We start from the raw sequence: 12860 nt of genomic DNA, 5'->3' as shown, positions 1-12860 counted from the left end.
AAAAACTGACTATCTAAATTTAAAAGCACATAGTAACAACGTCAAAATGCAGTCAGATAACACGTTAACTACTCAAATTAACTTTCTCCCAACTATGCAGCGGATAGAAAGTTTTCTTAATGAGACTATGTTACAAGTCAATAAAGAGAACGATCAATAAGGCGAAATTCAAAAATTAATCAACATTTTTTAAACCAAGAAACTTTAAAAGTCTTAAAAATCATTAGCTTTTAACGAAATAATCCTATAACGAAATTACTAAAAAGTTCCCACAGAACCAAAAGGCTTTATCTTTGGGTAGACTAAGCCTTAGAAACGAACTAAAGAAAAACTTTAGAAATTACAATTGGTTTGCGAAAAAACAAACTACCATTAAAATCATTAGCTATTATCTGAATATTCTGTATTTTTAATTCAATTCTTATTTTGTACCAATTCAGCTGCAGCAAACATACTGAGAAATTAAATAAATTTATTTGGACCACATTTGTAAACCATTAGGATCTGTTACTACGCGATTGTTCTCAAAGAAAAGAAAAAGAAACGCAAAAAATGACCACTCAAAAAACGTTTATAAAAACTCATATTGTCCAACAAACAAAGCATCGGTGACAAATAATATCAGTAGATATGTTGTTTTTTGTAATATAAGAAATTGGATGTGACCGCTCATTGATGAAAATAAGTTACAATTTGACGAACAACAAAAACTGAAAAAATTGAAAATTATTTGAAAATGTATATCATGAACTTTAAGATAAAAGGCTATAAACTGACTAACTGATTCGGGTAAGATCCTTGACTCAATCGACAACTACAAGACTAAGAGATATGTCAGCAAATTACGACCACCTAAAGAACAAAACAGGCAAAAACAGCAATTTCATGAAAAAAATTGTGTAAGAAAAGTGTCGAAGGCATTTAAAATTTAACTTTTCACTAAAAACTTTTATAATGTTCAATTAATTTTTAAAAGCAATCGGATTCGTCTTTTTTATCAGTATAATTTCAAAAAATCAAATATGAACAAACGCTTCAGAACCACGAAATTTTTGAGAAAACTCGTAGTATCAACGCCAATAAATTCATTAGCTTTCAACGGAACCCACTAAATACGCTGAAGTGGCCTCCATGGGACAACAAATACGCCCTAAATACGCCTCCATGGGACAACAAAATTGTTTGCCGTTCATATTTTGTCAATAGGGCCATACAACAAGTTATTGACGATGAAAACAACAACAAAGACAGGCAACAACCAAAAATTCAGAAGAAAAGTGCCAGAAGAGAGTGTCGAAGCAATTTAAATCATAGGTTCTTCTCTGAAAACTTTATCTATGAGCCGTTGAACGTCTTTTCTAAACCAAAAAAACTATCAGTAATAGGATAATGTGATAAGATTTCAAAAGGATCCGAAAATGAAAATAAAGTACCCGAAATTTTTAAAAAATATATGAAAACTAGTGGCGTTGAAGTCTTAAAAGTAATAGATAGAAGAAAAAACCGCAAACCACATTATTTTTGGCTGCACTAGAAATAAAAAATTGATCCTGCAAGTACTAAGACTGACTGACAGTTCAGGAAAAAAGTTTAGGATTGGTTAATGTTCAAAAAATTTTTTTGAAAAACTATTTTTAAAGTCTTAACAGCCATTAAACTCAAAAGCTTTCAACGGAGATCAATAACTACGCTCAAAAATATCACCATGGCAGAAAAAAGATTTTTCTCTTGCATAAAAACCAATAAGACATCACAATAAGTCTTAAGACTATGAAAACAACAACAAAAACAGGCCAAAACCAAAATTCAGTAGAAAAGTGCGTGAAGAAAATGTCAAAGCCATTTAAACCATTAGCTTTTCTCTTAAGACTTTATCTGTGATCAACTGAATGTCTTCTTTAAGCAAATGGGATTAGAATAATATTTAGATAATATGTTTAGTATTTGGATAATGCGATAAGAGCTCAAAAGTAACCAATAATACGAAACTATCCAAAATTTTCTTATGACTATGAAAACAACAACAAAATCAGGCAAAAACCAAAAAGTCAGTAGAAAAGTGCAAGAAGAAAAGGTCGAAGCCATTTGAAACCATACGCTTTTCACTGAAAACTTTATCTGTTATCCACTGAACGTCTTCATTAAGACAATAGGAGCTGTCAATTTTAGGATAATGTGAGAAGATTTCAAAAGTAACCAATAATACGGAAATATCCAAAAAAAATTAAAACTTTTCGGAAATCTTGTGTCCTTGAAGTCATTTTACTATAAGCTAGAAGATAAAACCCCCAGCTATATCAAACTTGGTTGCAGTAGGACTGAAGAGGGTGGGGTGCTGTCGTGACAGAGACTGATTTACAGCTCACGATAATAAGTTTATGATTGGTTACGGTTCCTAAAAAACTGAAAAAATTGTCTTTAAAGTCTTAACAGCCATTAGCTGTCCACTCAAAGCACTAGATATTTTCACTTAAATCTCATTACGGAACGTATTGCACAATTAGTCAATGAGTCCATGCCATAAGACTCCAAAAAATTAGTACAACCTCAAAAAGAAATTCAAAATTCCATTTAAAATTACGAAAACACGAGTCGAAGCAAAAAAAACATGAGCAATTCCTTGAAAACGATTTTTTTGGTCAATGTGCTTCATTTGACTCTAAAAGAGGTTTGTCATTAACGGAATCTCGATATGAAAAATGACTTGTCTCTAGGTGACTTAAAAAAGCAAAAAAAATTAAAAAAGAGCTCTCGAAGAGATTTCGAATTTTTTGATATTGAAGCTCCCTGTGAGACCAGAACTAGTCTTTTTTTATCGCCTTTAGTCTATCAGGAACACAAGATTGGTTCATTTTTTGGCAAGAAATTTAAGTTTGAAATACTGTTTTTATAGAAAATATCTTATTTTGAATAAAAATCACACTAAAGTGAACAAATATACCGTGTTCACACAGAACTTCACTCCTCGATAATTCCTCGATAAAAACGAAAACCAAAAAAAAATCATTTTAATTTTGAATTCTACGCTGGACCAGCTTTTTATTGATACCTCACATCTCTCTGCGATGAATATATCGATCGGGCAAAATTGACTGAACAAAAAAAACCCATTTGAGTATATAGTTTGCCCCCCCCCCCCCACAAGTGGGTTCGGAACAAAAATAAAGTTAAATTCAGAAAAATAGGCGAATTTAAAAAAAAAACGTCAACAAAAATATTCAAAATTACCTTATTCTTTGACAAACACAACTAAAAATAAAATCGATGAGGCCAAGGATCATCTAAATTACTTCAACAAGAAGGCTCAACCAGCAAAAACTCCCCTCCCCAGATGCAATCAAAGATAGAAAAAGGTTACAAAAACTGCTTTAAATTGTAAAATTGCAACAAAAATAGAGAAAATTAGAGTCTAGAAGTCTTAGATTTTCGTCATAATGTTAAACAAGAATCTACGCGCACTAAAATTAGTTTAGATGATTGAAACGAACACTTTGATCCAATTGAGTAAATTTCAAACTCAGAATGTCGCTCGTAAAAAATTTTGCTGGATTACCAAAAAAATTGTATATTTTTTCCCTCTAAGAAAAAAACAAAATGAATGAGCAAAAACTACTCCAAAAAACTTTCTCTGTATTCTGTTTGTTCAGCAGTTTGGCCTAAACACTTTACCACTTGAGTCAATTCACTTTTTCTGAAACATCTTGTAATACAGATAAAGAAATATCCCTATTAAAAAATAGATCTTCATTATTCAAGAATATTTTTCAATTAGGTACAAGACATTAGGTACCCGTTGATTAAGCGCCGTTGTTCGTTTGTGTTTTGAAATTTACAATCGTAAGATTAAGTCATGAAAGGCATACAGAAACCATTATTGCTTTGTTCGCATTTAGTGCTTACAATTTCTCTCTACGGAAGAAACTACCAGTACTCAATAGAATTTTGCAAAGAAAAAACTGATGCTCAGGTTTCCCAAGTCTTTAAATGTTGCTATTACAGGTTGATTCCCTGTGACCAGCCAAAATTGAACAAAAACTATTTTACTTTGACCTAAGTCAGCAGATGAGCAAATTCTCATTCGAAAAACTAAGAAAATTTGACTACCGTCGGGCGAATTACTCTAAAACGACCGACAAGCAATCGATATTGGTAGTACCCAACTAGGGCTCAGGGATGCTAGCATTAGGGCGCGAAGCGACGAGCTGGATCGGTTTTCGAGGGATGGGTGGGAGGGATGGATGAGATCTATTATGAGCTATCATAATAGATCGTTTTAAATCAAAAACAAAATATTTTTTTAATGAGAAATTCTTTTTTGTGAGAACAAGATAAAACTTAGCTGGAGATTGCCAGAAAAAAACCGCCATAGATTTGTAGATTTGCAGTCTCAAAAAAACAGTGAAAAAGACAGACCAAAAATCGTATTTTCATTGAAGGCTGATCTGTTATATTTTGATTAAAAATCTGTATAAGTTATTGCTGCCTCTATTAGCTGATCTCAAATAACCCTCATTTAGAGGGACACACACCCATTTGACCTTATCTCTTTGAATTGAAGTAAATAAGTCAATTTCAAAGTGAGGAAGTCATTTTTGAGAGTGAGGTAAGTCAAGTGTGACCAAAAAATTAATCACGCGAATGAAGAAAAAACCTCGCTCCACCAAAAATGACGTCACACACGCAATTCAGTTGAAATTGCATGAACGAATGAACAAAAAGTAGCTGTGACGTCATATGGTCGTAACAAAAATCTTGACGACGAAATAAAAACCAAGAGAAGGCCAATAATAGCCCCAGCTATCGCTGTGCGGCTGTTAGAAGCAACCGACTATCGTCGGGCGAATTTCTCTCAAACGACCGGCGAGCGGTTTTCTTCGTCAGCAGCTGGCCACGTCTTAGTGACCTCTGGGCGCTACATCTTTATCCCCTTTCTGAAGACGAAAGTCAAATGGGTCAGACGAAGAATCGGCCAAGCGAAAAATTGAATGAAAGAGAAGAGGATTCATATATTTGCCACAAATTGCTTTTGAGAGCAATTAACTCTGAGTTCCTAAAAAGTGACTGTTAAGTCAATTACGATAAAAAAAATTTCTACTATAACTCATTGTTAATGAGGATCAGAGATGATGAAATTACGCCACATAACAGCAGCTGAAAAGCGGCATCAACAAAAAAAGAGAGAGAGAGAGAGATAAAACGTGAACGAGAAAGAGAAGGAAAAGAACCCCAAACGGCAGAAAAAAAAGGAGACAGGAATCTTTTCCATGATGGGATTCGACTCTGCAAAAATAAAACAAAAATTTTTCAACTTCGCAGTAAAAAAAGTTCAAAACCATTTTTTGTCTCAAAAGTACTGTCAAGTACCCCATCTCCAAGACTTGAAAAGTTTCGTTGGCCAGTAATGGTCGTTAAACTCAGAAAAAGACAAAAAATGAAAAACTTTGGAAAAAAATTGCAAATTTAAACAAAATCTTGCTACAAATCAAGATAATGATATCTTAAGAACCATTTCATTGTCTCTAGAGACTATCCGGTATCTCTGTTTCAAGCCTGAAATAGTTTCAAAGGCTCATAAAGCTCCATTCACTTGAAAAAAAAACTGTTGATCACAACCCCATTAATTTTAGAAACTATGCCGCAGCATATTATTATCAATCCTTGGAGAAGGTCCCACGGCCGCTGGTGCCGGAAAATTTCAAAAACAAGAAAAAACTGCAGATATTTTGAAAAACTGCTTAAATTCGTGATATTAAAATCTTGCAGAACATTCCATTAAATCTAAAAACAATGCAGTAACATATTATCAAGCCCTAGAGGAAGTTCCGTGGCTCTTGAGGCTAAAAAAAACCCAAAAAAAGACAATTTCAAAAAACTTAAAAATATTGAAGTTTTAAAAAAACAAATTGCTAAATAATGTGATATTAAAAAGTTGAAAAATAATCCATGATCAACAAAAATTTTCCAGTAACTTATTATCAGACCTTAACGGAGGTTTTCTGACACTTGAGGCTCAAAAAAACTGAAATGATTAAATTTCAAAAAATTGAAAAATGGCCAAAAGTGTCAAAATTATGGTAAAATTCGTGATGTTAAAATCTTCCAAGACATTCCATTTAATCTAGAAACTATACAGTAACCCCTTTTCAAACCCCCAGAGGAGATTCCTTGGCTCTTGAGGCTGTAAAAACCTAAAAACGACAAAAGCAAGTTTTATCAAAAGATTGCTAAAATTTGTGACATTAAAAAGTTTAAACATAGCTGGTAGATTGCCAGAAAATAGCCGCAATAGATTCGTAGATCGGCAGTCTAAGAAAAACAGTAAAAAAAAGACCCAAAAAAACTCGTCTTTTCATTGAAGGCTGATCTGTTATATTTTGATTAAAAATCTTTATAACTTATTGCTGCCTCTATTAGCTGATCTCAAATAAACTGCATTTAGAGTGACACACACCAATTTGACCTTATCTCTTTGAATTAAAGTAAATAAAAGTCAATTTCAAAGTGAGGAAGTCATTTTTGAGAGTGAGGTAAGTCAAGTGTGCCCAAAAATTAAATCACGCGCATGAAGAAAAAACTCGCTCCACTATGAGCAAAAAATGACGTCACACGTGCAATTCAGTTGAAATTGGATGAACGAATGAACAAAAAGTGGCCGTGACGTCATATGGTCGTAACAAAAATCATGACGACGAAATAAAAAAAACCAAGAGAAGGCCAATAATAGCCCCAGCTATCGCTGTGCGGCTATTAAAAACTATTCCATGGCCAAAAAAAAATGTCAGTAACTTATTATCAAACCCCTTAGGATGTTTTCTGGCCCCTGGCGAGAAGAAAACCTGAAACATACCCGGCAGCTTGCCGGAAAATAGCCATCGTTGATTCCCATAACTTTATTGGGATTGAAAGAAAAGAAAATAATGAAAAAAAATGATTTCCGTACAAACTTATTTTTAAGTGCAATTTATTTTGATGTCATTCCGCAGTTGAACATACTCCTGTCTCTCAGTGAGATGTTACAGGGTCTAATATCAATACCAAAAAGCATTATAGATAGTAACTAAAACTTATGACCACAAAGTTCAAGTATAGGGCATCTAAAAATGGGCTTTATGGGTTTATCCCGTTTCTATTTCTGACTTTGATTTTTTAAACTGACTCTCTTTATTTTGAATTGCTTCGCTGAGCAGCTGGTGTTTAAAAGCACTTTGAGCAGAATGACAGAAGAGTGAAACTAGCCTAGAGAGTCAAAAAGATTTCACGCAAAATGTCGAACAAGCTGTGAACTAAATTTTCAAAAAGCTTGAAAAAAATGCCAAATAGCATAAATTTGCGTTTTCAGCGAGCGGGCGGATGCACCGGGGGTTGAATGGAGGGGGGGGGGGGGGTGCAACCATGAGGTGGGGGCAACAGCGCGGTGGGGGTGGGGGGGAACAGCGCGGTGGGGGTGGCGCAAAATTGGGGGGAAGGTCAACAGTGGGGGTGTCTTCAACCTCTATGAACCGCCCTTCACACCGTAAGCATAAGTATAAGTCTCCGAAACAGTTTGAGCTGAAACAGAGCTGAAATGCTCTAAGAGCACTTAATGCCCGCTGGGCGCTACCTGTTTAGCCCGTTTTTGAGGTGGCAAAGTCAAATGGGTCAGACGATAAACTGCTATATCCTATCGTTTGAGAGCAATTAAAATAAGATTGTCAGCTTATTGCTTAGCGCTTACCATCAACGCTTTCAGGATACCGATACTTTCACTACACCACTTTCCTTTTGGCTCAATAATCTGTTTCTGTTCAAATGGTTATAAACCAACTATCACAAACCATTGATGAAAATAATACACCAACAAAAATCGGCTTTGAGCGCAATCTATTTGAGCCTTCGGAGCCAACAAATAGCTTTGATCAAGTAAAAATTAAAATACTCAATATTTTCAAGAAACCGGTCCAAAAATAAAGCTCTTTCAGAGAAAAACATTAGAATTTCTAAAATGACGTAACCTTGAAATTATTAACCTTGCTTTAGTGCATTAAAAAAAATCTGCAAGAATTTGAATTAAATTTCAAAAAGTCTAGCTAATTTATACACAATGTCAACTACATAGCAATAATTACTCCAAAAAGTTTATAGAAAAAACTTGTAAAATAGAGTTTGGAAATCGATAATCAATTCTTTCAGCTTTTACAGCTTATGCATAAAAAAAGGCATTTTGAGTGAATTGATCTAATTTTTTTATCCATATGTCACTCTGTTCTCCCGGTTTCAACAATTGATTCATTGTATTTTCCCATGCCCAAAATGCTTCACAGAAAATAGGGCGACATATTTCTGGGTGGAGTCTTCCTCTGGTTGTCTGGGACAGCGTTGAACAATTTTGTCTGCTTGTCACTTACCGAATTGATTTCCAAAATGGCAGCAATGTTACCACACCTGAAACAATGCATTCCTTAGGATGAAACACAGCTCTTTCGACATGAAATGTCTTCACAGACAGTTTGCGAACAGTAAGATATTCCATTGGCTATGCCATTCTATGGCCTGGTTAGAATGAAAAACTCGAAAAGATCGTCGTTCTTAAGAGATCATCATTATACTCGAGTTTCGTTTGATCTTCCGTCAAGGCCTAGCCAGAAATTGCAGAGAAAGACCAAGACTCAAAAATATTTGCTAATTTTTTTAGAACCAAAAATTTACTCTTGAGGTCTGCAGCGTGAAACCAAAACAAGATGCAAATTACGAGTGTCAGTAAACAAAACAAAACAGCATAGCAGCGGAATTCCTGAAACACGCACTAAAAATTTCATTGACGCCCAAAATCTTTCAAATAGACTTAAAAACGCCTCTTAAAAACTTCATAAACATAGCCGGCAGATTGCCGGAATAGCTGCGAAAGAATAGACCTGCGTGCCATATAATAGAGATAGAAACAGATACAGATCTAAATTGAAAAAATCGACGCCACTCAAAAAGCTAGGTAAAAAAATTGAGCGATAAATTAATGAAGCTTGTTAAAATTCATTCCGCAGAAGCCTCTTATTAGGGACCTTTACTGCACATATGAGTTCCTTTGACCTTAAACAAATTCAAATTAAACTTAAGTTTTAAAGTGCAAAAGTCATTTTATTGAGTGAGGTAAGTCACTTGTGATCAAAATCTAATCACGCAAAAAACTTTTGCTAAAGAGAGTGAGAAATGACGTCACGCGCGCAAACGCCGTTAGTGAGAGGAAGAAGTCATTCAGAAAATTTGACTTTTTCAGCTTTGCTGTGTGAACAAATGTAAAACGAAAAAAGAGCGTCAGACGACGAAACAAAAAAAACCAAGAGCACCGCAATATAGCTACGCTCAGCTTACAGCTTCGCAGCTATAAAAACTTCATAAATCATCAAAAAAGTGGAGACTTTTAAAAAATCATATAAATTCTGGAATAAGATCCAAAGAATTTCTAAACTCAAAACGGACTATCACGGCAACCATGACCTTCTCTCTTTGAGATCTTAAACACAAGTGATTTTAACATAAAAGACCTTGAAGCACGCAAAACTAAATTTAGGAAGTGCAGTGAAATATATAACTAAATTAGACAGCTTTTAATTATACGAAACTCTTCACAATTAAAATCTGATCAACTTCGGAAAATTTAAAACACTAGGAGACTCATCTAAACCAATTTTCTATTTGAAAAACAAAATGTCACCAACGTCACCAAAAAACTCAGTGAAACCGAAAAGCCACCGTAGGCTATAAAATTTTGACAGATAATTAAAAAAAACAATTGCAACCAATGTCTGAAACGGCTAATGAAAAAACATAACCGACTAAACGTCGGAAGAATTGCTCTTGAACGACTAGAGTGAGCTCTAATCAATTACAGCCTGCACAAGTCGGGGGGGGGAGGGGGGATGCCTAATTGGGACTAAGAAGTTCAATAGTGGGCTTCAAATAACCACATTAGAGGTTAACATATACCATTCTTAAGATTTAAAGTATAAAATGGAACCCATTTCGGCGCACTTTGCGTTTAACTTTTATTATTAAATTGCCGCCAATTGAGTTCAGCTGCTTGAAATTGTGATTGAGAGAGAACTTTAGATCACGCAAAACGCAAAAAGTAAAGGGCGTAAAAGTCACTCGAAAAGTCAAAATTGTCGCGCGAAAATTTTGCATAAAAAAGACACACACGTTTACAATAATTGCTATGAACATCGTTCAAGAGCAATTAAAAATAGCTAAAACTTTTATAGGAAACTCTGATGCTCAAAATGGACAAAACTTCTCGCAACCATACTATTACGTGTTATTTCGTGAGTGAAAATCGACAAATTTTTGTCAACTGCGGCATTCGACTTTCCATTCTGTGAAAAAAATAACTTCATTACTCCTTACGATTCGTAGAAAAAGCGCCATAATCGCAATGCAGTTCAAATTCTTCGATTTGTGAAAAAATACTAAGCCCAATATAATTAAAACTTTTGATAACATAGCCAGCAGATTGCCGGAATAGCTGCGAAAGAATAGACCTGCGTGCCGTATAATAGAGATAGAAACAGATTCAGATCCAAATTGAAAAAAAAATCGACGCCGCTCAAAAAACTAGGTAAAAAACATTATTCAGCGATAAGTTAATAAAGCTTGTTAAAATTCATTCCGCAGAAGCCTCTTATTAGGGACCTTTACTGCACAAATGAGTTCCTTTGACCTTAAACAAATTCAAATTAAACTTAAGTTTTAAAGTGCAAAAGTCATTTTATTGAGTGAGGTAAGTCACGTATGATCAAAATTTAATCACGTAAATAACCTAAAAACTTTTGCTAAAGCGAGTGAGAAATGACGTCACGCGCGCAAATGCCGTTAGTGAGAGGAAGAAGTCATTCAGAAAATTTGACTTTTTCAGCTTTGCTGTGTGAACAAATGTAAAACGAAAAAAAAGGCGTCAGACGACGAAACAAAAAACATAGCAGGACAAGTCCTGACGTACAATTCAAAGAATTTTCATTGAAATAACAAACAACTAGACCTAAAACGGACAATGATTGAATTGGGAAAACCATTTCTAAAAAAAATCAGATGAAAAAAAACAGAAAATCAATGTCAAAATGCTGCTAGGGAGAACAAAAAACCACTAGTGAGATATGTAATTTTGATTCTAACAAAAAACTTGGTCCAAAATGAGCTGTGAATGGATTGGGAAAACTATTTAGAAAAAATCCGATCCAAAAAATCGAAAAAACAGTAAAAATCAGAGTGAAATTGCCGCATGTGACCAAAAAACCACTAGCGAGAAACCGAATTTTTGTTCCAACACCGTTTTCTCACTACTTTAAAATTAGAGCAAAAAAATTCACGCCGCTTTGAATTGTAAAAAACCAAGAGCACCACAATATAGCTTCGCTCAGCTTACAGCTTCGCAGCTATAAAAAAAGAGAATGCCCGAAAAATTGCTTTTTGAGTAGCTGACGGCAGCTATCATTCAAGACAGCCGCAATACGTACGCTCAGCCAAAATCTTTGCAGGTAAGTGTTAAAATGCATATGAAGTGTCATGAGCCGAGAGATTATTTCAATGGTAAAAAACATACCTGTAGCAGTAATTGGGTGCACTCCACACAGTAATGAGAGTGTCATCGAACATGTATTTGTAGCCCTCTTGAACCAGTTGGTGCGCCCGACAGATCAGTTTCAAATCATTCAAGTGAATGAATTCCTGGGAGCAAAAACGGTTCACAAGATAGATCACAGCTAGCGAAGATTACAACAGCGAAAGCATTATTATTCACTAATATGTTATTTTCAAATTACATTTTTAAATCAGCCATTTTAAAATTGATACTTTTCATGTGACATAGTAATATCTTCCATTTCCCCATGGCGTCATTTCATGGTTGTGGTATATCAGGAAATAATGCTCCCATTTTTCGCATTTTTTCAAAAGTCAAAACGAGATTTCACAACTTTGACATTCCAAGGTGATAATGCCAAAACTGCTGCTATCTCCCCTGCCTTATTGCAATTTATCTTACACAAATCTACAATTTGCTTTCACAACAACCCAGACTGATTATCTATCCATCACCAGCTGCTTACATCGACTACTTGTTTTCCGAATAGCCATCCTGCCCCTCGCGGACTGATGTTCCAGGCCTTCATGCCATAGCCAGTGTCACCGTCTTCGGGGTCACTCCAGACCAGGTCACAGAATGCACCCTTGTGGGGGATCTCCTGAAACAAACGCATCAACTCAGAATCTGACATCACACATTCATTTACAGCTAAGAGTTGAGAAGTCGCAGCAATTTTTTGCACAAACTACATTCTATACTTCTTATTCTACGCTTACCATTCAGAAGAACGCCGTTTTTCATTTGTTTTACCTAAAGAGGAACTTTTCACTGAGACAGAAGAAAGAAAGCTGTAATACGAAAAAGCCAAGTCCACAAATTCAGGATAAAGATTTAATTGTTCGACGCGGATGTTTAGTGCGTAAAATCTTACGGAAAATAGATCACGGCAAATTCATGCGGTCAAATCGGCAAATAAAATTGCACGAGAAAAGGCAACACAAAGCATAAAACTTAATTTGACTTTTTTCAATAAAAAAGTGACCACTTGATTCTCTTCCTTACGGTATTTTTAAGTTGGGATTGAAGAATCAATTAACCTGATTTCTGTCGATAGTTCTGATTTGATCCAATGTGTTGATTTCTGGGGAGAGGCCTCCGTGTACACATAAGATCTGTCCATCTATTAGAGCAGCCACTGTCATCAAGTCAAACACCTGCAGCACAAATAACCAAATACTTGACTCAGTTCCTTATATAACAATCGAGTACAATTAACTAATTTGCAAATTGACCGAATAACTCATGAATT

General features: G+C 35.0%; 1 protein-coding gene across 1 annotated transcript in view; it reads right to left on the bottom strand.

The window, feature by feature from the left end:
• Positions 1-8030: 8030 nt before the first annotated feature.
• The window catches only part of LOC142338245 (serine/threonine-protein phosphatase 6 catalytic subunit-like), an 81398-nt gene continuing 76568 nt past the window's right edge, over positions 8031-12860 (bottom strand). Inside the window, exons 3-6 of the mRNA XM_075387916.1 lie at positions 12649-12765; positions 12075-12209; positions 11570-11694; positions 8031-8421 (exon numbers count right to left, since the gene is read on the bottom strand). Of these exons, the coding sequence (XP_075244031.1) occupies positions 8295-8421; positions 11570-11694; positions 12075-12209; positions 12649-12765 (504 nt within the window). The 3' untranslated portion in view covers positions 8031-8294. The remainder of the gene's footprint in view (positions 8422-11569; positions 11695-12074; positions 12210-12648; positions 12766-12860) is intronic.

The sequence above is a fragment of the Convolutriloba macropyga genome, chromosome 4, assembly GCF_964194025.1.
Source record: "Convolutriloba macropyga chromosome 4, txConMacr16.3, whole genome shotgun sequence".
NCBI classification, from domain to species: domain Eukaryota; kingdom Metazoa; phylum Xenacoelomorpha; order Acoela; family Convolutidae; genus Convolutriloba; species Convolutriloba macropyga.
This window is presented reverse-complemented; position numbering and strand designations above follow the sequence as displayed.